Genomic DNA, 27484 nt, shown 5'->3' with positions numbered 1-27484 from the left:
CGTGTCCTGACCCGATGGAGAGTAAAACCACACATATACCTCCTCCCAAAATGCAAGTGCCCCAAATCTGTTTCCGAGCTCTGCAGTCTTTAGAGTCTCTTGCACTTTGGGGAAATGTGACACTCTGTAGCAGAGGGAAGTAGGCCTAGTGGACCTGCCTGTACAGAGCACCTTTGAAGGCCAGGGCCCATAGTCTGTAGGAAGGAGGCTGGCACTCAGGCCCCTCCCGGAGCCCATGGCATGTAGGCTTCAGTGACACGCGTCATGTAGGGTGACCGCATTTTATTTCTGCCATTCAGGGACACACTATGAAGCGCATGAGATTACACACAGGTATATATAATATATGTATATATGTGTTAGACATGCATGTTTAACTACATAATTTGTACTTATCTCTTTGAAGTAAAGACTGTGATTGAAATATGATTTAAAATCGTAATGGCTGAACTGGCAGTTTTCATTCTTTAATATTGGCCCCGCTGCCAATATATATTAATATTAGACCCTGTTGCAAATATATTTTATATTGAGAACATTGGACCCCAGGGAAGCGTTTCCTTGGGCCACACTCCCTAGCATGCAATCCCTTCCTCTGCTCCCACACTAAAAACAATATTTCACCAGAGTCCGTCTGTCTCTCATTCACTAAGCCATACCTCTTATGTATAGATCAACTGAATAAGACATACAAACCTTATATTTGCAGGTATACATAATGTATGGAAGCATAAATGTAAACTCAGTACTGAAGGTGTAGATCAAATAAACAACACAAGGAAACAGCATTGCAGGTATTGATCAATGAATAAGCCATACAAACACTATTTCCAGGTATACATAAATATTGTATGGAAACATAGCATAGCGATATAGATCAACAGAATAACACACAATATACACTCTGAGGAAGCCTGTGCTAGGCGAAACGCGTTTGTGTGTTATTTTATATTAACCTTTTGTTGGTTTTTATTCCCAAAAGTTTAAAATAGTTTTTTTTTAAAAAGTATTTATCTTGCCCCTGGACCTTTTTCAATTTACAAAACAGAATACCTTGTCAGCCACCACTATATCCTTGGTGAGGATTTTACCACCTATGCGCTAAGGAGTGAGCAATTCTATCACTGCTCACCAAAAAGGAATTGAGGACACTCCAGACTGCTCCAAAAGGCTGCTGCTAAAGAAATTCCAAGGCAAGGATTATACCACCTAAATGCACATTCTGGGGCTAACTGAAGAAACCCATATTACATAGTGCGGCCAAAGAAATCTTTAAGGCGAGGATTATATCGCCCAAGCGCATACTTTGAGGCTAACTGAAGAAGCCCCCACCAAATGTGAGTAGCCCCTTGCGACCTTCATTTTATAAAAAAATAAGCTTTAAGAGACATATTGCACTATTGTGTTTCTCTTTCTTTCATATATTCACATCCGTGAGAGCGCTGTCACTGACCCTCTTGTGAACTAGAATAACACACAAACCCAGCTTTGCAGGTATAGATCAATTGGAAATCACATAAAAACTCGGCATTAAAGGTATAGATAAAACCCCCTAAATTACAGGCATAGATTACAGGTTGCACAACCCAAAGCCAGCCCTGGCGTCCACATTACCCACATAGAACTTGACCAACATCCAAATTACACGCACAGGACTTGTCATCTTTGTCCCCAAACAGCCCAGCATGAGTCAACTTTGTCCCCAAGCAGTCTGGCCTGTGCCATCTTTAACCCACAAACACCCTGCTCGTGCCATCTTTGTCTTCCTACAAATCAATTATAAATCTATGATACACACAAACACTTTTACAGTCACTCACTAATTCACACTTTCATTCACACAATTCATCCACACGTTGATTCATTCACACGTTCATTCATTCTCACTCATTCTCACTCTTTATTTCAATATTCTTACTACCCCTTCTCACTATCTACCCTCTCCCCCCCTTTTAAAGTTCACTTACCTTCCTGGAGTCCTGCGGTGGGAGCGCGAGGCCTCTGTCTCCCTGCTCTGCCGTGGTGCATGCTGCTTCACTGCGCTCAGCATGAATTGCCGGCACCGCCACCGAGCTAGAGGCCTTGCGGAAGAGACTGAGTAGCGCCGAGTGGTTGCTGAAAACTTCATGAGTAAATGCTCGGCGCCCCTCTCCTCTGCGTCAAAAAAAAAAAAAATAAAGACCGCGCTTAAAGCCCCTGATTCTGGGACATGTGGTCACCCTAGCGTCGTGTAGTGTACAGATTTTTTAAAAATAACATTTACATATAGGGTGTTTCTGTAATTCGAAGGGATAACTGTTATTGTTAATAAATTAATAATAATAAATACTAAAAATAATACATAACTTTTGCTAAGATTGTAGGCCAAATGGCTGTATGACAAGAGCCTACTTTCTACTTTTCAAAAATATGTACCTTCGGTTATTTATTTGTTCGTGAGTACTAATACAATCCCATATACAGTCCCAAATAATGCAACAGCATTGATTTGAAACAGTAATGTATGATTTCTAATATTTGCCCTGTAATTGCCACAAATATATTAACCCCTTACGGACCAGAGTTTTTATTTTTGTACCTTTCATGACAAAGGCTGTTTTAACAATTTTGTGGCGCTCTTGTTTAGCTGTAATTTTCTCCTCTCCTCTTTAGTGTACCCACACAAGTTATATTGGGGGGGGGGGGGGTCAGGCCAAGAAGGGCTTTCTTCAGATACCATTTGATTATATCATCTGGTTTTTTTTCACTTTTATTTGAAAAATCTTTTACTCCTCTACAAAAACGAATGAAAATACCCACTAAATAGATTCTAGTATTTGTCCTGAGTTTAGAAGTTTTTCTATTTTAAATCTGGTCATTCTGCCTCATGTGCTATTTGGGACAGCTTTAAAGCTGGCCAATGCTATTTACCCCCGCCCCCATCATACCATATATTTTTGAAAACTAGACACCAGGGTATTTCAGATGGTGGTATTTTACCACCAGCCAAAATTTGTGATGGTATTTTTGTGTTTTCCCCACATACATTATACTTCTTGTCTGAATTTTACTACTCCTGGTATATGTCACTCTCAAACACCCCAATATGTGTTCTGCAACATCTCTTTAGTACAGCGATACCACCCGTGCTAAAAGGCCTAATTTTTTTCATTTTGGTCAGTCTGTGCCTATGCCCTATTTGGGACATCTTTGTACCCGGCCACTCCAATTTACCCCATCAAACCATTCGGTTTTTTTTCTTACTTTGTTTTTTTTACATGTTGTTGGAGCTGGATGTTAAACCTTATGGTGACATCACTGTATAATTATTTTTTACATGTTACCACATCTTTTTGAATATATATATATTTTTTTAAGCTATTTTTGCCATTTTTTAATTTTCTAATTGCATTTTGTTTTTTTTGTTTGGACGCTATCTTGTGAGTGGCAAAATCTCTCGCAGTGGTGATTTTGAAAGGAGCGATCACAGTGTGTCTCAGTGTGTGTGTATATTCGGAGTCTCTGAATGCCTCGCTATCGAGGCATTTCAGCGACACGTTTTAAAACGGGCATCTGCCTCCCTACAGTGTAAGGCGAACATTGATGCCCCAGGGAGGGGCAAGCCCTTGCCCCCTGATGCCCATCTCAGTGTTGCTGAATGCCTCGGCATCGGTTTGGTTAGGTTAAACCTAACCTGCTAATTTAAGTATTGTTTTAAGGCAGGGGATGTAAATAAAACAATTCTGCACTTTGGAAAGTGACTCAAGCAGTAAGATATTCTGCTACCGGGGACTGGTAAACTGGTAAAGACGCCTATATCCCTTGTATTGTAATAAGGTCTTGAACTAAAGATTTTTGAAAGTTATTTTTATAACAATTTTTACCAATAAAAATAGCGTTCCACAAGTGGTAGCAGTAATGGCCTTTATTGCATAAACAGTATATATTTATTTTCATAAGTATGTTATATTTATTTTACCTTTGGACCAGACACTCTGTTATACTGTTATTTTTTGTAGACGTTTATTCCAGTGGAAGCAAATGGATTTGACATCATGGGTCATCATTCCCCTTCTTCTGGGCAGTGCTGGAGTCTATGGTCTGTATAGAGTGCTACAGAGGCTGCGCAGTAATGCTTACATTCAGGATGCGGTTGTGGTGATTACTGGGGCCACATCTGGCCTCGGCAAAGGTAGGTTTCATGGAACAATAATGTTTTACACCGTTTCTTACTTTTATGAGCATTTACTCAGTAATAAGATGGGAACATACTAAGGAATGAAAAGAAGAAATCGTCCATAAACGATGAAGAAACGTCTTAGGGATTTGTCTAAATCTCACACCGATCAGCCATAACACAAGTTAAAATGGCAAGTAAAGGTTAATTTTCACATCTGTGGCTTTTTCAATTTCAATTAGTGTCTGTGTATAAATAGTCAATGAGTTTGTTAGCTCTCATATCGATGCACTGAACAGGTTAGATACCGAGCTATAGGAAGCAGGAAAGACCTGTCAAAGGACATGCGTACAAGGTAATGGAACTGCATAAAGATGGAAAAGGATATAAAAACATATACAAAACCTTGAAAATGCCAGTCAGTACTGTTCAATCACAGAAGTGGAAAATTTGAGGATCTCTTGGTCGAGCCAGAAAGAAGCCTTTACTGCGCCAATGCCACAAAAAAAACCTGTTACAAAAGGCAGACAGCACCTTGACACCCCTCACAGCTTCTGGAACACTGTAATTTGGATTAACGAGACCAAAATAGAGCTTTATGGTCACAACCATAAGTGCTTGCGTTTGGAGAAGGGTCAGCCAGGCCTATAGCAAAAAAAAAATACCATCCCCACTGTGTAGCATGGTGGGAGTTCACTGATGTTTGGGGGGGGGGGGCTCTAAAGGGACAGGGAATCTTGTGAAAATTGATGGCAAGCTTAATGCAGCATGTTATCAGAAAATACTAACAGACAATTTGCTTTCTTCCGCACGAAAGCTGTGCATGAGATTCTCTTAGATTTTCCAGCGCCAAGATGACCCTAAGCATAAGGCCAAGTTGACGCTCCTGTGAAGTGACAGTTCTGAAGTGGCCATCGCAGTCTCCTGACCTTAATATCATCGAGACACTCTGGGTTCATATATATGTGTATATGTATATTATTTATTTTTTTTTTGCTATAATCACACTTAACCTGTGATAGAAGTCTTAAGTAAAAATTGCAATGCTTTAATTTATGATACATGTTTTAGAAGACCTTGAGGTAAAATGATCCCCTGCAGCACTTAAGAGGTGTAGCCCCTTCTTCAGATAGGACAGGAAACTGATAAAAACTTGCTCCTACCTACTAGCATGCTCTTAATGCAAGAAGCCCCTGAATGATTATGTCTTTGCCTCCTGTTCCAGATTCAGTGAATTCCCTGAAATGGTGTGAGCCCCATTGAGCTTTTTGGGACCCAGACTCTTCAGTCTATTCCAGTGGTGCTGTGCTTCTTTAATTTCTAGGCGGGAAATAACAGTCTGTCTCTTGAATCATTCTCTTCTGAGGAAGAAGGGAAATTCAGAAATGTTTTTTTTTTTTTTTTTTTACATGTAGAAACGCGCTGCAGCGATGACCACAAAACAAATCTACTATTCCTCTGGAAGATACGGCTCATTTCCAGGATCCTGTGCTTAGGAAGGCAGAGGGGGCTGTCAAGAAGGCTTTAGAGTTAGCTGAGGCTGGGTTCTGCCCTAGTATTGTGGCAGCAGTAGCCTGTTCGGTAAAACTATGGCTGCAACAGTCTGATAAGGATCATGCCCTAAGACTGGGCAATGAGGATATTGGTCCGTCACTGGTTGACATGTCGGCTGTCGCGCAAACTCATATTGTGTGACTCCGCTATTAAGTCTATTTGTATGACAGCCAGGACCCTCTTCATGAAGTCTTGGGTGGCTGACGGCGCTTCCAAGAATAAGCTATGCAGTATGCCTTTTCAGCGAAGACCTACTGGAACGGGTTTTGGGAAATGAATACTGGGCACCTTAGTGTAAGAATCCCCCCCCCCCAAATTCAAGTCTACCTCCTTTGTCCTTTTCAAAGACCAAGGAATGTGTCAGATACTACAGGGACTAGCCTTATGCCGCTTCCTTAGAAATAAAGCAAGAAGGGATCAACCAGCCCCCTCCAAGTCCTGATGCCAGGCCTCCTGTTTGGGGAAAAAAAAATCTTCTTTTTTCCAGTCCAGCATGGAAGTTCATTACAACTAGACTTGCGCATTCATTTTGTACTAATGCTTTTTCGTGCTGAATTTTACAGTTTCTGCGATTCATCCTAATAACGCATCCACAAATGCAACATTGGACGAAAGTAGGGCTGCAACTAACGATTATTTTAATAATTGATTAGCTGATTTATTTTTTCGATTAATCGGATAAAAAAAATCCTAATTTTTATTTTATTTTAAATAATGTAATGAACAAACTGGGTGTTAAAAAGACAAAAAAAACCCAGCAGAATAAAAAACTTGTAAATTTTACTTTCATCTCTATCATAATGGCATTTCTCTATTCACCTTCTTATTTTACTGACATAATAAAAGCTACAAGAACCCAAACACAGTGTTTCTCCAACTAGGTTTTAATACTTAGTTATTAGTAAATATTAATTCATATGTTAACTATTTTTTCATATTTAATAAAAACTATGAGAAAAAAGCCTCTTGTTTATATTTTCTTTTATTTGCCAAACTGCCCCCCAGTTATGCACATCTGACCCCCAGCTTGCCACTGCCCCCAGTGATATGCAACTGAGCCCCCTGATATGCCTTATAACAATATGCCACTTACCCCCCATTTATACCTTATACCGCCCTATATGACACTGTGCGCCCTGATATGCCACTCCGCACCCAATAAATTCCCTACACCACCCTGAAATTCATTATACTCCCTGATTCACCACTCTGCCTCCCCAGACATGCCACTCTGAAATTCAATATACCCCCCATACACCACTCTGCCTCCCTCTATACACAGCCTGATCTCCCAGGACCGGGACGTCCATAGGGTTTTCCCTGCCATCCCAGGTGACACTAGGATAGACTCCTCCTCCGTACCTGATAGGGCAGGACTCAAAAACTTTAAAAGGGCCCTCCCCTCCTACTAACACCAGTGTTTTTTCCTGCCCTACCAGGTAGGGGACTCGTCTTCCTTTTATTATTTTCTAGGCTCTAGGTTGAGCCGTTTCCCCGGGCTAAGCCCCCATTCCTGGGGGATACCTTGCACGTCAGCCTGATGGCTGGTGCTGCGTCGCCCACGCTTGTCCCGGTCGCGGCGGTGTTCGCGGCTTCGGCAGCACCGTCGTCCCTGCGGTGATCGCGGCAGCACCGTCGTCCCTGCGGTGATCGCGGCAGCACCGTCGTCCTGGCGGTGATCTCGGCTCCGGCGTCCCGGCGGCGTCCCGGCGGTGTTCGGCTGCACCGGCGGTGATCGTGGCCGCCGTCCTGGCGGTTAGCGCGGCAACCCCTCCGGCCGTGTTTACGGTGATCCGGCGGGTTGCCGGCACCTCCTATAGCCGGGGACGCCTGCCGGTCTGGCTGTTCGGCCTACAGATGCCGCTGTTGCGGCTTACTGACTTCGGCCAATATGGCGTCTGATGTCTTCCGGTTTTGGGCTTCTGCACTTCCGGTTTTGCGTTCCAAGCCTCGTTTTGGTTGTAATTTAAAATTTTGGCGCCAAACTCTCTGCTGTTGCAGATTCCAGCCTAATTTCAGCTCCCTTCACTGTATATATATATTAGAAAGTAAGTGATTTGGATGTTGTGTCTGTTCCTGCTGTTTTCTTTTGCTCAGGTGCTGTTGCATCTTTCATCATGTCGGCCCCTGATAATTCTGAGCCGCCCTCTGTTGAGGACAAGCCTAAGAAAGCTGTTATGAAGTCTAAACATGCCCAATGCTCTGGGTGTCACAAGGCTTTGCAGGATTCAAGGAAGAAACTCTGCTCCGCTTGCCTGAGGTCTGTAGCGGATTCTGAACCCTCTGGGGGTAGGGAATTTTTGGTCTGGCTTAAAGAGGAGATGCAGTCTACCTTCTCTGCCTTCCGTCAGTCGGTTCCTGTTCCTGTTCCTGCCTATCATCACCTTCCCGCGGTACAAGACCCTGCTCTTCTGGGGCGTCAGCCCTTGTTCTCAGACTCTGAGTTTGATTATCCTGAGGTAGAGGAAGGTTCCTCGGAGGAAGGAGAGATCCGGGAGGAAAGTTCTTTTTTATTCCCGGTGGAGGAAATTGAGACTTTAATTTCTGCTGTGAGATCAGCTATGCATTTGGAGGAGGCCTCCACCCAGAAAAATGACTTTCTTTGGTGCCAGCTTCTCCAAACAGTCTGCCTCGTTTCCTGTTCATCCTGCACTTTCTGACATTATCAAGCAGGAATGGAACCACCCGGAAAGGAGGGTTAACCTGTCCAGACGGGTTAAACGCATGTTTCCCTTTGATGAGAACTTTGCTGATTTTTGTGCTACCCCGCTGGTGGATACTGCTGTTATGAAGGTTTTTTTCTGACCATATGGAAAGGAAAGCCGAAGCTGCAGTTAAGAAATCTTTCGAGGCTTCAGCTGCCACCTTTAAACCTGGAATTGCTTCTGCCTCAGTTTCCAGAGCTGTCAAGATTTGGCTCTCCCAGATCGAGGAGGATATTGCTGCCAAAACCTCCAGGGAGACTATCCTCAAGAATGTTGCTGCCGTGAGATTGGCCGTGGATTTTCTCTGTGATGCCTCAATTGAAAACATCAGGATGACGGCCAGAGCTTCGGCGCTTTCGGTGGCAGCCAGAAGGGCCTTGTGGGTTAAGGCCTGGGCAGCGGATAATGCCTCTAAGAACAAGCTTCTTAATATTCCTTTTAAGGGCAAGACTTTATTTGGGGAAGAGCTGGAGTCCCTTTTGGAGAAGACCACAGGGGACAAGCATTGGATGCCTCAACGAAAGCCTCCTTCAAAAAGACGCCAGTCCTTTCGGCCTTTTTTCCCGGGACAATCTAGAGGCCATAGTTCTAGGTTCATCCCCTCGTCTAGAGAACAAAACTTTCGAGGCAGATTCCCTCGCGGAAGGGGGAGATTTGACAGGATCGCCTTCACCAAAGCGTTTCAAGACCCCAAGAACACTGCATGACACCTCCTCCATTCCGGTGGGAGGAAGGCTCCGTTTTTTCACCGACAATTGGTTCTCACTCACCCGAGATCCCTGGGTGAGAGCCATTGTATCGCACGGATATCAACTTCAATTCCGGACCAGACCTTCAGACCGTTTTTTGATCTCCCACCTTCCTCCAGACCAGGCAAGGCGGTCAGTCCTGTTATCCACCATTCAGCAGTTGTCAGACCCTTGGCCAGAACTGGGCCAAGGGGTTTATTCTCCGGTTTTTCTGGTCCCCAAGAGACCAGGTGGTCTTCGCCTAATCATAGACTTGTCACCTCCAGTCACCTCCAGTTCATCAGGTTCAGGATGGAAACCGTAAGATCCACCCTCGACACCTTATGCCTCAACGACTTCATGGCTTCATTAGACCTAAAGGATGCATATTTCCATGTTCCCATCCATCCGTCCCATCAACGTTTCCTGAGAGTGGCAATTCCTCGGGGTTCAACTGTCCAGCATTTCCAGTTTCAAGCCCTTCCATTCGGATTGTCGGCGGCACCAAGAGTTTTCACAAAACTTCTGGCAGTCGTGGCGGCCCATCTCCGTGTCCAGGGAATCTCAGTCATTCCTTATCTGGACGATTGGCTTATCCATGCCCGGTCAGCGCAGATTCTTCGGGTTCATCTTTCCACGGTGGTCAACACATTACAGGATCTCGGCTGGATTCTGAACTGGGACAAATCCTGCACCGTTCCCTCTCAACATCTAGTGTTCCTGGGTCTTCGTCTGGATTCCTGCTCCGGGAAAGCTTTCCTTCCGACTGCCAGAATAGAGGGGATTCGATTCCTAGTACGCAGGATTCGCTCTGCGCACCGCAGCTCCTTGCGGTTATGTATGTCCCTGCTGGGCAAGATGGTCTCCGCAACTTATGCAGTACCCTGGGCTCTGGCCCACATGAGAATTCTTCAGGGATTTGTCCTCAACCATCTGGAAGACAACCCATTGGCTCTGGACAGGCGTGTCTGTCTTCCTCCGCAGGTCAGAGCTTCCCTCTCCTGGTGGCTCCAACGGAACGTCCTTGCCGCAGGGAGAAGATGGTCTCTTGTCTCCAAGGTACTTCTCACCACCGACGCCAGCGTCAAGGGATGGGGAGCTACGTATCAGGACCTGTTTGTGCAGGGTCTCTGGTCTCCGGCTACGAAACTTCTTCCCTCGAACTGTCTGGAGTTGCTTGCAGTAGAAAAAGCTCTGCATCACTGGGAGCATCTGCTCGCCGGCAAGGACATTTTGCTTCGTTCCGACAATCAAGCAGTGGTAGCCTATATCAACAGACAAGGGGGCACAAGAAGTCCTCGGCTTCTTCATATATCGCTCAGGATTTCCTTTTGGGCAGAGTCCCATCACATGACTCTGTCTGCCATTCACCTCAGAGGAACTTTGAATTCTCAAGCAGATTTCCTGAGCAGAACTCCTGTGCTAAGCGGCGACTGGGCTCTGCATCCGATGGCCTTCAATCTACTCGTCCAACGGTGGGGCTTACCCGAGATCGACCTGATGGCATCCAGAGACAATGCTCAGATTCCGGTCTTCTTTTCCCTCAGGCCTCAGGATCATCCCTTGGCAATAGATGCCTTCTCACAAGAATGGAATTTCCGTCTCGCATACGTTTTCCCTCCGTTTGCCCTAATCTCCAGGGTCCTACAGAAGATCAAGAAGGACCACGCCTCCGTGATCCTGATAGCACCAGACTGGCCGAAGCGGGTCTGGTATTCCGACTTGATCGCTCTAGGTCTCTCCCCCCCTCTGAAGCTCCCAGCTTGGAAAGACCTTCTACATCAGGGTCCATTCCTACACCCAAACCCTGCCGTGTTCCACCTGACGGCCTGGAGATTGAGCGCGGACTGCTGAAAGCTCAAGGTTTTTCTTGTCATGTGGCTGAGACTCTTCTGCAGAGATTTCACAGTTGGTGTTGTTCCAAGGGGATTTTGCCAACTTCCTGTTCCTCTGCCTCTATTCTGGATTTCCTCCAGGAAGGATTCGACTGTGGACTTCAGCCTTCTACTATCCGGGTGCAGATTTCTGCCATCAGTGCTCTCCTCGGGTTCGAGCTTATATCTCTGCCTGTGATCAGACGTTTTGCCAAGGCCATCGTCAGGATACGTCCTCGTTCGGTCACCAGGATGGTTCCGTGGGACCTGAATCTCGTCCTTCGAAGACTCACATTACCTCCTTTTGAGCCTCTTCAGTCGGTTTCTCTGTATCTATTATCACTGAAGACAGCCTTCTTAGTAGCGATTACTTCCGCTCGTCGGATTTGTGAACTCCAGGCTTTGTCTATGAAGGAACCGTTTCTCCGTTTTTTCCCGGATAAAGTGGTTCTCTCTCTGCCGCCAGAGTTCGCACCCAAGGTTCAGTCGGCTTTCCACAAGAACCAGGAGATCGTGTTACCTACCTTTTTTCCTGCTCCTGGCTCGGATGAAGAAGAAGTTCTTCACACTCTGGATCTGAAGAGATGCCTCACCATCTATTTGGAACGGACTCTACCCCTGCGTAGGTCCTCTCGTTTATTCGTGGCCTCTTCAGGGCCCAGCAGGGGCATCAGTATCTCCAAATCTTCCATCGCTAAGTGGATTGTTGCAACCATCACCTTGGCATATTCTGCAGCCGGCCAACCTGCTCCTGTGGGGATCCGTGCCCACTCTACTAGGGCAGTCTCCACTTCCTGGGCTGAAAGATGTTGTCTTTCGCCCGACCAGATCTGCAAGGCAGCTACTTGGCGGACTCTCCACGCTTTTGTGCAGCATTACCGTCTCGAACAGATGGCTCAGGAGGACTCTCTTTTCGGTCGGAAGGTCCTTGAGGCTGTTTTGTCTCCTTAGTTTGCCCTCCCTTCTTCTTTGGTAAATCTATCCTAGTGTCACCTGGGATGGCAGGGAAACAGGAAGTTCTACTTACCGAGAGCTTCTTTTCCCTGTCAATCCCTGGTGACACGTTTTTGTTCCCTCCCTTCTTTTCAATAAATTTTGTTGCATCAGATTGCTTTGCCTGTGTGGTCTTTGGTATTCACTGGTGTTAGTAGGAGGGGAGGGCCCTTTTAAAGTTTTTGAGTCCTGCCCTATCAGGTACGGAGGATGAGTCTATCCTAGTGTCACCAGGGATTGACAGGGAAAAGAAGCTCTCGGTAAGTAGAACTTCCTGTTTCTTAATAGGTGTTTTTTAGATGTCCCGGTACATCTATAGGGGATTGAAGGGGTTAAGATCATTTAACCAGTTCATTACTATTTTAACCTTATAACTCTAAGCTAATTTTTACCCTCTTTCTTCCATCCATTGATCTCAAATTACCTATTGAACGTCTGTGTTTTATTTCTTGCTTCTATGGCAACCAGAGGACAAATGTGATTACCGAAAATGTTAGAGAAATTTCGTCCGTAGGAAGACAAAGACCCACAAATTTCGTTGAATATGATTTTTTTCGTCTGGCTTTATCAAGTTTTCAAGAGCTTGTCCATCTTCCGTTTTGGACTTCAGACTATTACCAAAATAGGACAAAATACTTGTTTCTTTTCCCCTTGTTTTCTAGCGATGTATAAATATGATAGGGGAAATCTAACAGAAATTATAAATAGACAGTATATGATACATCTAAGGATTTCTCTGCAACTTAATTTACCTTCCCATCATTATTAACAGGCATTTACATTATACTGTCATTCTGAAGAACACGGCTATTTAAGTGAATCTGCAATTGTACTTTGGGACCACCTGTGCCAAAGATTTATCTGTTACCCATCAGGGATTGGACTGCCATTGAGTTTTACTGTTACATATCGTTATTTGATCTGTGGGCATTCACACTATGTCAACCTCCCTTCTCATTCCCTACATTATACCTAAAACCCTATCACTCATAGCCTGAGCCAAAAAATTTTAATATATTTTAGGGTTTTGTCTGTATATTAAGCCTTTCTTTTTATAATCTATTAATGTTCAATTTTTTTTCTTCCTATTATAATGTATGGGTGTTTCCATTCTTTCTTGTCATTCCTTTTAGGATATCACACAAAATGTGTGTTTTCAGTTTCCATTACAATAAACAAAATTGTGTGATTAAAAAAGAAACTTAACTAAAGATCTCCACGTACTAATCATATACCATCTTGACTGCTGTTGATGTAATGGAAGGTCCATGTACCGTTATTAAATTAGATAGTTATTTGTGAGGAATGCATCTCAATCATTCCTTTCTAGAATGTGCTAAGGTATTCTATGCAGCTGGTTCTCGGTTAGTGTTGTGTGGTCGCAATGAAGAAAGATTGGAAGATCTGGTGAAGGAGTTAAGTCGGATTCGAAAAGGATCCAATCAGGTATGTTACTTTTATATACAGCCAAGTGAAACTTGCTTGTTTTGCATGAACATTATCTAAGTTTGTGGTCTGTTGATGACATAATCTATACAATGTAATTGGCCTAAAAGTACCTAAAAAGGATCATTTATCTTTTTACTGGAATTCAATGTTATGATCATGGAGAGCTACTTCTTGGGCAAGCAAGTTAATCAAAGTTTATGGAGTCTGGCGCTCTGTGCCTATATTGGTTTGTTTAAGATGTTAAAGCAAATCTGACATTTTTCTATATTCTGATCATTACACAAATTTATCCTATTTAATGGTATTTTAAAATTAAGGAACTTTTCTTGGGTATACTGTAGCATGGGAGCATCCACCTTAACCTCATATTAAAAGGATTGCCATGTGTTTCTCCCATTTTACCATAACGAGAGGAGGTGTTTAGGATGATTGCGCTCGAGCTTGAGCCCCACAATCCATAAAGAGCATGGCTAACGCAAGTTTTGCACACAAGCTGTCACTAACTCTTTGCATATTATTGCCTTATTATTACCTTCAGGATTTCAGAAGTAGAAATAGTGCTTCAGAAGTAGAAATATGATAACCCCTTTGTATTTCAGCAGGAGTATTTCACATTGTGGTAACAGCCCTGGAGGCTATTTGATAAACATAAATTGTTTGTAGGGCTGTGTGTGTGATAGTTCCACATGTATACTCTGTGGCATTGAATTTATCTGTCCAGCAGACTCACAAGCCACACAAACTGATATTTGACCTGTCTGATGTGGAAGCTGTTTCAAGTGCTGCAAAGGAAATATTTCGCCTTGTGGGAAAAGTAGACATTCTTATTAACAATGCCGGCATAAGTTACCGTGGCACTATCATGAATACTAAAGTAAGCGTTGACCGAATGATTATGGACACCAATTACTTTGGACCAGTGACTTTAACTAAAGGTGAGCAACATTCTTAATGGGAGAAAAAAAATCTGAATTTAGGGTTCTGTATTTTTTGTATGTGTTAATTCCTTTCTAACCCCTTAAGGAGAGAGTCCTTTTTACACTAGTGGACAACAGCATTATTGTTCAACCATAGTTGGTTATTTAGTGTCCACACACAAATTATATATTGTGTTTTTTTCAGTGCAAGTAGTGTTTTTTTTATTTTGAAACTATATTCTTTAATATAGTCCAATAGTTAGTATGAAAATATAAACAATAAAAAAACACATTGTCTTATAGCTTTAAACGGCTAGTGCAAACGACAAATAAAAAGCCAATATATAGTCAAATACCTGTACAAAGTTTGGATACACCTCACATACCTAAGATTTGCACTCATTTTAGAAGTTATAAGGAAAATAATAAAAGGTGCACGTAACTTTAATAGCTATCAGATCTCAGATGTTTGTGTGAGGTAGACAACCCAGGGTGTTCCATATACTCACTTTTACAAATTTCCATATCAGTCTCTTCCAAATAATGTTAAAAAGTGTTTCAAACACCAATTTGTGTTCAACATTCTCAAAGTATAGTGATGCCTGGGCCAAAATTGGAGCATGCATTTTTTGCTCTGAAAATGCACATTAACACCTTTTTAGACATCTGTTTTTGACTTTCACTTGTTTTCTAAATATTAGTAAATATGATATATAAAACAAGTTAAAATTGGGACAGAATAATTATGCCATTAAGATTTACTGACATTTTTTATTCAGTTGTTTAGGTACATGAACGCAGATAAATCAAACCACCTTCTGGTATAATTGTTGGTTCTAATGTTGTGTTTTTTTGTTGGCATTGGGAACTAAGTTTGTTCCTATCATTGTATTACTTTACAATTATGACAACTACACTGCCCCTATATTAGTAACTAACATTGCAGCCCCTGTTTTCATTAAAGAAATTTCATTTCTACTTGGACGCAGTGAATTTTTTATTTAGATGGCTTTCTCTACACCAATTACAGTGTCCCAGAATTCTTTAACTCTGAAATCGCTAGGGAGGGCCCTTACTAATGCACTTGTTAGTTTTGAGATGAGATTTTCATTGCAGTACAGTCCAGTCTGGTGAAAGAACCCCTCACATAAATTTTTCAGATATATCTCAGAGTTTTAGTCTCTTAATGTAAGTGAGCATCCCATTAACCCCTTAAGGACAATGGGCGGTCCCTAAACCCATTGAAAACAATGCATTTTGAGCCCGTACATGTACGGGCTTTGTCATTAAGGGGTTAAAGGAGCGGCAGTAAGGAGTTCTTCTGAACTCCTGTTACGTAGTGAATAAACCCCTATGTTCTTTGGCTACATCCACATGTCTGTACATATGTGCATAAAATCATGCAACCTCTTTCAATGATATCCAGTGCACCAGTGAGGTTTTTCTTTTTTCTTTCTTTCAAGCTCTTCTACCATCTATGACCAAGAACGGACGGGGACACATTGTTGTGATCAGCAGCGTGCAAGGAAGAATAAGCATTCCTTTCAGATCGGCGTGTAAGTATATAAAGCAGTCAAGTGTCATATAACAAAATAAAGGAAGTTGTGAACACTTTAAATGTATTTGTAAAAAACAGTATGAAAAATAAAGCAGAAATGGTGCCTGGGTCCATTTTAACCATAGAGTCTGCATTCAGTTTTGCAGACTTAAAGGAGCAGTTACAACTATTTGTTGTTTCATTAATAAAACCAAACAAAATTTAACTACATTGTAAGGAATTTAACCACTTCAGGACCAGGGCTTTTATTTTTATTTTTTACCATGTTAGCGCTAAAAGTCCAGAGTGTTTGCTATGTCTTTCTTCAACTGTATTTCCTCCTTTTTCTCAATTAGTGTACCCACACAAATCATATATTGTTGGACTTTCATTTGAAAGTAAAGCTGGGTAGTGCATTGTTTCGTTTGAAATAACTTGAAAAAGTGAGGGGAAAAAACTCATTTTTTAACAGTTTTGTATACATATTTAAGCACGTTGAACCAATGGGGAAAAATATTTTAAATAGGGCTGCAACAACTAATCGACAAAATCGATAATGAAAATCGTTGCCAACGAATTTCATTATCGATTAGTTGAATCGATTTTTATCGATCATTAAATGAGGGTTTTTTCAGAGCTGAAAAATACCCCTCATTATATAATCCGTTTCAGTGACTCACAGCAGCAGCTCCTACTTACCAGCCCCTCCCTGTAATCACTGTGACAACTGGCCCCGCCCCCTTCCTTCTCCCAGAAGGCCAGAACCACATGGCTGTGACACTCATCTAACTGTAAGTATAAAATTAATATTTGGGCTACTGAAAGTTAGGGGAGGTGGGGGTTAATTTAGGGGCTATTATGGTTAATGGGGTGTTTAGGGTTCATTTAGGGGCAGTTATGGTTAATGGGGTGTTTAGGGTTAATTTAGGGACACTTATGGTTAATGGGGTGTTTGGGGTTAATTTGAGGCAGTTTTGGTTAATGGTATGTTTAGGGTTAATTTAGGGGCTGTTGTGGTTCATGGGGTCTTTAGGGTTAATTTAGGGGATGTTGTGGTTGATGGGGTCTTTAGGGTTAATTTAGGGGCAGTTATGGTTAATGGGGTGTTTAGGGTTAATTTAATGATGAGGACTGAGGGTTAATTTTATTGATTTATTAAAGTTAACTTAAGGTGCAGTTAGAGATATAGGGGGGCAAACTAAGGGGAATCTAAATCCTGGGGGCAGTGAAGATTAACCCAGTACTTATTTATAAAAGTATGGTCTGTGACTCTATGAGGGGACTATGAGATATCTGGGGGGGTATAAGGCATATCTGGGGAGGACGGAGTGACATATCTGGGGGTATAAGGCATATAGGGTATATAAGGCATATGTGGGGAGGGCAGTGTGGCATGTCTGGGGAGGACAGAGTGGTGTATCAGGGTGTATAAGGCAGATCTGGGGCCACAGTGGCATATCTGGGGGTAGAGTGGAGTGGCTTATCTGGGGGTAGAGTGGAGTGGCATATGTGGGGAGGGCAGTGTGGCATGTCTGGGAGGCAGTGTGGCATGTCTGGGGAGGATGGAGTGGTGTATCGGGGTATAAGGTGTATCAGGCACAGTGGCATATGTGGAGGTAGAGTGGGGTGACATATGTGGGAGGCAGCGTGGAGTGGCATATGTGGGAGGCAGCGTGGAGCGGCATATGTGGGAGGCAGCGTGGAGCGGCATATGTGGGAGGCAGCGTGGAGCGGCATATGTGGGAGGCAGCGTGGAGCGGCATATGTGGGAGGCAGCGTGGAGCGGCATATGTGGGAGGCAGCGTGGAGCGGCATATGTGGGAGGCAGAGTGGAGTGGCATATGTGGGACGCAGCGTGGAGTGGCATATGTGGGACGCAGCGTGGAGTGGCATATGTGGGAGGCAGAGTGGAGTGGCATATGTGGGGGGCAGCGTGGAGTGGCATATGTGGGGGCAGCGTGGCATGTCTGGGAGGCAGCGTGGCAAGCCTGGGCTCAAACGTGCATAAATTGGGGGGGGGGCTGGTTGCGAAATAAAGGCAAGAAATGCATTTTATCAAAATTTTTTTATTATGCTGTTTGTATTTAATATAATTTGTTTATTACATTATTTTAAATAAATGAAAAATTTACATTCATTTTTTTTATCCGATTAATCGAAAAAATAATCGGCCAACTAATCGATTATGAAAATAATCGTTAGTTGCAGCCCTAATTTTAAATATATTAATTAACTTGTCCTCATTTGGAAACCACTCTCTATGGTCAGGATTTTCAACTATTTTGACCGGTTTAGGGCAAATATTGCAAGGCGTGCATCACGTTTTTTCAAATTTGGCATGGTAGGCTAATAACTGTAATAGTGGTCAAAGATACTAATTACCCCCCAAAAATGCCCCCCCAAATGCTCTGAAAAATACCCCTCGTCTTATAATCAGGGTTGTCTTTTAACCCCTTCGTGACAGGCTGATTTTACTTTTTGTACCCTTCGTGACAATGGCCGTTTTAACATTTCTGCGCTGCTCGTGTTTAGCTGTAATTTTCTTCTTTCCCGTTTACTGAACCCACACACATTAGATATTGTTTTTTTCAGGACAAGAAGGGCTTTCTTTAGATGACATTGTTATATATATATACTATAATATATACTATTAAAAAAAAGTATAAAATATGGTGAAACTTTTAGTTGAAAAATCTTTTACTCATCTATAAAGGTAATAAAAAAACCTGCTAAATAGATTCTACTATTTGTCCTGAGTTTAGAAATACCCAATGTTTTTATGTTTTTTTGCTTTTTTCTGCACGTTCTGGAGCAATAAGTACAGGTAGCGTTTTGCTATTTCAAAGCCATTTTTTCCAAATCTGGTAATTCTTCCCTCCATGTACCATTTCGGGTATCTTTGAAGCCGGCCAATGCAATTTACCCCATCAAATCATATATTTTTGAAAACTAGACAGCCCAGGGTATTCCAAATGCTGGTATTTTAACCCTTTCCAAGCACTTATTCTACCATCAGCCTTTGTCAAACTTTATGGTAGTAATTTTTTTGCATTTGTTTTTTCACACACATTTTACTTTAGGTATGAATAAACAGGTTCTGGTATATGTCACTATCATAAAACACCCCAATGTGTGTTTAGCAACATCTCCTGAGTACAGCGATACCTCACATGAATGATTTTGCCTGGCTGTTTAGGGGCAAAAGGGCCACATTTGGGGCATGGGCATGCACATTTTTCAATGTTGAACTTTGGCATTTGGGGATCCACTGCCCATGCCCTATTTGGTACATCTTTGAGCCGGGCCATTTCATTGTGCCCAATAAAGCTATATATTTTTGAAAACTAGACACCCCAGGGTATTTCAAATGCTAGTATTTTAACTCTTTCCATGCACCATATCTACCACCAGTCTTTGTCAAACTTTGTGGTAGTCATTTTTTTGCATTTGTTTTGTCACACACATTTTACTTCAGGTATGAATTAAAAAGTTCTCGTATATGTCACTATCACAAAACACCCCAATATGTGTTTGCAGTAGTATTTTTGTGTGTGTATTTTTCCCACACACACCTACTTTATGTATGAATTTACAGCTCCTGGTATATGCCGCTGTCACACGACAATATGTGTTCAGCAACATCTCCTGAGTACAGTGATACCCCACATGCATGGGTTTGTCATTTTTGGGGGGAACTAAAAGGCCACATTTGGTACGTGTGCATTTTTCTAATTGGAAATTAGATGTGTGGCCATCCTTCCCCCCGTGTTAATTGGGACCTTGTTGAACCCGGCCAATTCAATTTACCCCATCAAATCCTACATTTTTAAAAGTAGACACCCCATGGGCATTTAATATGCCAGTATTTTAACTCTTTCCATGCGAGAATTGTTTTAAGCTAATATGCTAATTTTAGGACTTGCTCACAAAAATATAAATTTTTTTTTTTTTGCCTTTTATTTTTTTAACATTTTTTTTCAACTTGAAGGTTCCCCTGATAGTGACATCAGTGGGAAATTATTTTTACATTTTACTGTTTTTTTACAATTTTTTTTCTAATTATTATTAATTTTATTTTATTTTTTCTAATCACACTGTGATTAGAAAGCTGAGCTCCATTGACTTGCATGGTTGAATGCAGTACCTATATTCAACCTGCAAGTGGAGCCAGAGTTCTCTAGAGGGTCAGGAGACCGTCTAGTGAACCTTTTCATCTTTATTATTTTTTTTTCCCGGGCCGCCGCCATCTTGCTGATGGCGAAGATCACCGGCAGCTGCGGCTGTGACCGCTCTCCGGAGCGGTCACAGTCCATCCCCAGGTAAGTGTTTTTGGTGTCACTGGATGCCTCCTGATCGAGGCATTCCAGCGACACCATTTAAGTTTAGTCTAAACGCTTTTAAAACGGGTGTCCGCCGCCATACAAAGGAGGGGCCAGAGATGGCCCCTTTGTGCCGATAATGGCGTTGCTGAATGCCTCGAGGTCGAGGCATTACAGCAACGCCGTTTCGGTGCAGAAAGCGAAAATAGATCGCTTTCTGCACCCGTTTAATGACGTGCCGGTTATCGACTTGAATTTCCGTGACGTGCCCGGACCGGCAATTGTCATCAAGGGGATAATCAGACCTCAAATAGGTCTGACTAAGATCCAGATCCCCCGCAGCGTTGCAGGGGACCTGGATCCTCCTGTGTTATGGCCCCCCAACAATAGCGTAGAGCTCTACACGCTGCCCGGACTACGCACCGGGGACTCGGAAACACCGGTAAGTTTGGAGGAGGGAGGGATTTCTGTAGGCAGAGAGCTCTATGAAATGCCTTTTAACCCCCTTAATGCCACTCTGCCTCCAGAAATGCCTTTTAACACTCTATACGCCACTCTGCCTCATGATATGCCTTATTCCTCCCTATATGCCACTCTGCCCCATAATATGCCTTTTAACCCCCTAAATGCCAGAGTGGCATATAGGGGTCAAAAGGCATATCATGGGGCACAGTGGCATATAGAGGGTTAAAAGGCATATCATGGGGCACAGTGGCATATAGGGGGTATAGGGCATTTCTGGGGCAGAGTGGCAAGCCTGGGGGCAGATGTGCATAACTGGGGCAGGTTGAAGAAAAAAAAAAAAAGGAAATGAAAACAAAATATTTTTCTCAATCATAGCTTTTATTAAAAAAAAAAATTGTTCACATAGTTTACATGAATTAACATTTACTGGTTTTTTTTCCTATAGGGTCATCTTATATTCAGGCTTTTTTTCATAAATTAATATTCAGATTTTGGGGGGTCGTCTTATAATCGAGCAAATACGGTAGGTCAAGTCAAGGTGTGCAACTAGGGTCATTTTGATACATTCAAGCAGGGTTTTATCACCAATTGCTGCCAAATTTTGAGGGAGTTTTTTGCATATGTTGCTTTAGATTTCAGATTAGATTTTATATAAAATATGTGCAACTGCAGAAAAAAAAACCACCAAATTGTGTGTTCACCAACATCCCCCTATTCCAACAAGGCCTCACATGCATGGTTCATGCGTTTTTTGAGGAAGCTATGAGGGCAAAATATGTGCATTTCAGTTTTCAAACTTGGAATCTTCAGAAATTGGTTTGCTGGGCCCATATCCCATTTTGGGCATTTTAGAAACCCCCCAATTCAAATTACCCCCATAAAAGTATATGATTTTGAACAGTAGGCAAGTCAAGGTGTTTTTCTAGGGTAATGTTCACACTTTTCAGGCAGCAATTTCTTCATTGATGTCTGCGAAAGATCACAGGAAATTTATTTTATTGTGTTTTTTACGCATATATTTCAATGTTGCATTGAATTTCTTGCACAGCATATGTGCTATAGTGGACAGAAACACCAAAATGTGTTCACCAACATCCCCTGATTCCCACAAGACTTCACATGCATGTTTTGGGGAAGCTATGAGGCCAAAACTGGAACATGGTAACTGAATTGACCCTTAATAGGAAATTGTAACATTAGCCAAGAAGTGAAAACCTATCCAACATGTTAACTAACTATGCTTGGGGAAAAGAGTGTATATAGACAAAAGAAAAAATAAAATTATTTCTTGTAACTGGCAACTGTATGATATTCCTTAAAACAGTTGAAAATGGACAGACTGGGCTTACCGGAGCAATCGGGAAAGTCAAATATTGTGTCCTTCCTTTGACCTTTGGCAGAACACACCCTGCACTGTTTGTGTTTTAGATATTTTTGAAGTTGGAGGGAATTTGAAAAGAAAATGTGCTACCTGAATTACTGCAGTATTCCCTGGAGTCACTGAAGGGCCTTGTTCATCTTGAGCCAAGATTTCCCTAAGTAACTTAAGTTGAAAAGATAGAAATGTGGCTTTTTAGCAGGGTTTATTTAAAAAAACATTAAGAAGGCATTGTGAGTTTTATTCTGCATTAAAATAATTGCTACCTTCTTATACCATGTATTTGTTTTTCTCGTAACGAGGTATGGCTACAATAGTTGATCAGCCTAATCAACTCCCCCATATGCCTATTGTAGACCTTGATGCAGGTCGGCTTTCTATGGACCTGTGCTTTGCCCCAGACAGCAACAGGAACAGTGGCATCGTTGTGAATTGTGCTTAACATGCACACATGCTTCCTGTCCCTGTATTTTACAGCCACCGCTCCTTTCACACAATTTGTAAAATGTAACCCCATACCGGGAGTGTTTAGAGGGAATGTATTGCTTGAACCCTAACCGGCCATTACATTTCTTTAGGGACTCATCAATACAAATTTCTCGCTGGGGGAGTATAAAATGCAGCAAATTTGGTTTGGAAGTGAGTAATAAGGGGGTGAATTTGAAAAAGCCGGTCATGTTTGGGGCCGTCTTTGGGAAGGCTTTGGGTATTGTCATTGAAGTGTAAAAAGTAGAGGAGGCATTCATACCTTCCCCTCTTCATCGTCTGGAAATAGTGGGGTCTGTGCTGGAGCTATTATGGGGATAATAAAAAAAAAAAAAAAAAAAGCTTCCACACCAAACTCATCCAACCATGTCTTTATGGACCTCGATTTGTGCACTTGGGACACAGTCATGGTGGAATAGAAAAGTGACTTCCCCAAACTGTTCCCACAATGAGTGGAAGCATAGCATTGGTTAAAATGTCTTGGTATGCTGAAGCATTAAGATTTCTCTTCACTGGAAGTAAGGGGCCTATCCCAACCCCTCAGAGACAGCCCCATACCATTATACCCTCCACCAAACTTTATATAATCCAGCGAGACATGTAATGTTCTCCTGGCATCCTCTAAACTCACTCGCCCATCAGGCTGCCAGAGGAATGTGATTTTGTCACTCCACAGAATACGTTTCCACTGCTCCAGAGTCAAGTGGCGGCGTGCTTTACAGCACTCAGTCTGACTCCTGGCATTGTACTTGGTGATGGCTTGTATGCAGCTAGTCGGCCATGGAAATCCATTCAATGAAGCTCCTTCCACACATTTTTGTGCTGATAATGCCAGTGGAAGTTAAGAACTCTTTAGCTATGGAATCAGCAGAGAGTTGGTGACTTTTACACACCATACGCCTCAGCACTCAGTGAACCCACTCTGTGACTTGACGCAGTCTTCCGCAACACATTTTTTCCACAAGTGTTGGTAAATGCAGACTGCATGGCTGGATGCTTGATTTTTTTACACTTGTGGCTAATGGGTCTGATTGAAACACCAAAAATTAACAGGTCTGTCCAAATACGTTTCTGTATTTACCTGTAAAATGAACTAGCTCTACAGATAGTATTGCTGCCCCATGCATGTTGGATCCCGAGATTCTCAAGTGCCAGTTAATTTCAATATGAAAAAAACATGTTTTTTCCTGTCGCATTGATTTGTTAGTGTTAAATTTAATGGCTAAAACATTTTTTTCCAGATGCAGCCTCTAAACATGCTACACAGGCATTTTTTGACTGTCTGAGAGCAGAATTGGCTGCAAATAATATCCATGTTACAGTAATAAACCCAGGATACATCCAAACCAATCTATCTGTAAATGCAGTCACTGATGATGGATCCAAATATGGAGGTGGGTAAACGTTAAAAGCAGTTTCAGTAAGCAATAACATTCAAAATAGCATGAATTGTCTGGCGAGCGGTGTGTTTTTACGTCTCCTGTTCTGTCTTAGATGTCCCAAGTCTCTCAGAAATGCGGTTGTTTTTCCTGACGCACGTAAGAATATCCCTGATACATGCTCTCTTTCAAGTCTCCCTACCTTTTCAGCAGACCGTATACTCTGCTTCTTTATTTGCCTCTTGTTCTTCTGTCTTCTTCCTTCCTCACACTTATCTCTGGTATCAGCTGTGTTAACCAGGCCTCTTGGAGAAGCCATAATATTGCAGATGGATTCGTGGAGAAAGAGAGGTGCCGAAACGCTTCACTTAGCGAATCTGTCTGTAGTATTCTGGCCTTTTGGAGTGCATCCCAAAAAAGGAGGAGCCGCTGCATGCACCAAGGGGGCAGCGCTTCTTCCAAACATGGTGTGCATGGAGGCTCTGCTCTTTTGAGGAAGAGCTCTGGGAGACATGGTTAACAAAGCTGATACCAGTGGACGAAGAAAGATCACGAAAGAACATAAGAGGCAAGTGAAGAAACAAAGCTGCGGGAAAGAAGACAGGGAAGGGGTTGGTGGGGACAGTAGAGAGATAGAGTGTGAGTGAGAAAATACTGTATAACAGTTCTATAGAAAACTATAAGAGTAAATTTTAAGACTCAGTATATATTATATGGTAAATACTTCTCTATAGATAGAACTGCTACTACTACGACTTTTTGTCGGATTAAGGAGTGGCTGAGTGACAGACAACAGAGGGTTGTAGTCAATGGGGTATATTCAGAAAAAGGTCTTGTTACCAGTGGGATACCTCAGGGATCTGTACTTGGACCCATTCTCTAATATTTTTATTAGTGATATTGCAGATGGTCTTGATGGAAAGGTATGTTTATTTGCTGACGACACAAAAATTTGCAACAGGGTTGATGTTCCCGGAGGAAGAAGCCAAATGGCAAATGATCTAGGTAAACTGGAAAAATGGTCAGAGCTGTGGCAATTGGCATTTAATGTAGATAAATGCAAAGTAATACACCTGGGGCATAAAAACCCAGGGGCAGAGTATAGAATATTTGATACTGTCCTAACCTCAACGTGTGAGGAAAGGGATCTAGGGGTAATTATTTCTGAGGATTTAAAGGTAGGCAGACAATGCAGTAGAGCGGCAGGTAATGCTAGCAGAATGCTTGGTTGTATAGCAAGAGGTATTAGCAATAGAAAGAGGGAAGTGCTCATGCCGTTGTACAGATCACTGGTGAGACCTCACTTGGAGTATTGTGTACAGTACTGGAGACCGTATCTCCAGAAGGATATAGAAATGTTGGAGAAAGTGCAGAGAAGGGCTACTAAAATGGTTTATGGATTACAAGATAAACCTTACCAGGACAGGTTAAAGGATCTTAACCTATATAGCCTGGAAAAAAGACGTGACAGGGGGGATATGATAGAAACATTTAAATACTTAAAGGAAATCAACAAGGTAAAGGAAGATAGTTTATTTAAAAGGAGAAATACTACTACAACAAGAGGACACAACCATAAACTAGAGGGGCAAAGGTTTAATGGTAACATCAGAATTATGGAAAGGGTAGTGGACGCATGGAATAGTCACCCAGCAGAGGTGGTAGATGTTAATACAGTAAAGACATTTAAGCAAGCATGGGATAGGCACAAGGCCAAGCTAGATATAGGATAAGGGCAAGTACTAAAGGAAAGTACTCAGAGGTTGGGCAGACTGGATGGGCCTACTGGTTCTTATCTGCTGTCGCTTTCTATGTTTCTATGTTAACATCCATATTTAGAACCTTCAGGACCAAGGTTTTTTTCCTACCTTAATGTCTGGAGCAATTCTGCATTTCCCCTTTTTCATGTTTGCTGTATCCACTCAAATTAGATATAACTGGTTTTTTTTGTCATGGCCATCTTATAAAAGCATAAGTGTATATAAAATAGAAAAAACTGTTTTTTGCATTTAGAATTTCTTCTACACTCCTGACCAATGACCAGAGATCCCAGCAGGGTCAGAACGGACCCTCCAGGTTCTATACTACTATGGGCTTCTTCCAGATGTCAGCATTGACACCCGCTGGAAGTCATGTAATCAGACGTTGGAATGGTAATGGTGTACTAGCAAATCTGGGTCCTGCTGACATTGTGCTCTCTCTGCCACTGCAAAAATCCTTGACATACTAATATGCCCTAAAAATTATCTTTACACACTTTTTATGGACATATTAGTATGTCGATAGGGATGTCAATGTGTTAAATATGAATCTCTACCGCAATATATTTTTTTTCCATAGTTACAGCTTAAGACTTTGGAAATTGCAACATGTCTGGTACAAACATCTTTATCTCACTGTTTAGTTATGGATAAGAACACAGCTAACGGGAGATCAGCTGAAGATGTGGCACAAATTGTTCTGAGAGCTGTGGGAGAGAGAAAAAAGGAGGTCCTGGTAGCTGGAGTGGTACCCACACTGGCTGTGTACTTAAGGACTCTTGCCCCTAAAATATTCTTTACTATTATGGCAGCAAGAGCAAAGAAGGAAAGAAAAATGAAGGAAATGTGAACCTAGCGCAAACATCTGTGCTCTGCAAAGAAAGTGGAAGGCTGAAAAAAAAATAACCTTACTATAATGTACTGTGTCATGAGAAACCCATAAAAAACTCGGCAAACAACGTTCTAGACGTTGTATCCATTGTACAGCGCAGCAAAATCTGTTGTCACTACTTAAATAAATAAAAGCTAATTGTAGTAATACACTGTTTGTATTTCATAAAATACCACACCAAAAAATTAATGTTGGCAAGAATATTTAACAAATTTGTAAACTGTATGTCAACTGGAAAAAAACTAGAGATCTGAGAAAAATAAATTAACATAAATAAATAAGTTTAAATAAATAATATTTACTGAACAGATATGGTACAGCATAACTTTTTAGCATGCTGCCTGTGCCACCTCTGTTACGGATTGTTCCAGTGTTATTGTAAACTCAACGTAACAAAGTCTTTACATCAGGAAAAATATATTGGCCAAATGGTTCTTGCCTGCCATCATTATTTCTCTATTTTTAATTTTTTATATCATAGTCTGTTTACCTTAGTCACATGTTTTATCTTTGTTGTGATGATGGATAACGTGTTCACAGGATTTCCAGTTCGGGACTTGATCATTTCTTTTTTTTCTTTGTTTTATTTATTTCCAACCACTTAGTCAACTTATACACTAGTTTGGGAAATAAGATAAATATGTGTGCATGACTGGAATGCAGTGGTACAATATGTATAAAAAGGCAACATAGTTTTTGTCATGGGAGCAGGCCTGCTAATAAAGTTACAATGAGTGGGAGAGGAGTCACATTGGTAACTGACAGCAGCCATGACAGACACTGCCTGTGTGTTATGTTTTGTGTTGTTTCATGAATAAAGCAGTTAAAAGATCTCCTGGAGTGTATATTTCATGACATGGTGTCATAAGTGCTGTTTACCCTGCATTTACAG

At 42.0% G+C, this 27484-nt stretch overlaps 1 protein-coding gene across 1 annotated transcript; it reads left to right on the top strand.

Annotated features, from left to right (window-relative positions):
• Window positions 1–4020: 4020 nt before the first annotated feature.
• On the top strand, window positions 4021–26550 carry LOC149297652 (peroxisomal reductase activating PPAR-gamma-like). The gene is made up of 6 exons (XM_089488540.1): window positions 4021–4171; window positions 13341–13456; window positions 14181–14394; window positions 15840–15932; window positions 23803–23955; window positions 26345–26550. The coding sequence occupies exons 1-6, from the start codon at window positions 4021–4023 to the stop codon at window positions 26548–26550; spliced, it is 933 nt and encodes a 310-aa protein (XP_089344666.1).
• The last annotated feature ends 934 nt before the right edge of the window (window positions 26551–27484 follow it).

Source organism: Sceloporus occidentalis, unplaced genomic scaffold, assembly GCF_023333645.1.
Source record: "Sceloporus occidentalis isolate IW3139 unplaced genomic scaffold, rSceOcc1.0.p SCAF_38, whole genome shotgun sequence".
Lineage (NCBI taxonomy): Eukaryota > Metazoa > Chordata > Lepidosauria > Squamata > Phrynosomatidae > Sceloporus > Sceloporus occidentalis.
The sequence above is the reverse complement of the archived record's forward strand: the minus strand, read 5'-3'. Positions and strand labels throughout refer to the sequence as shown.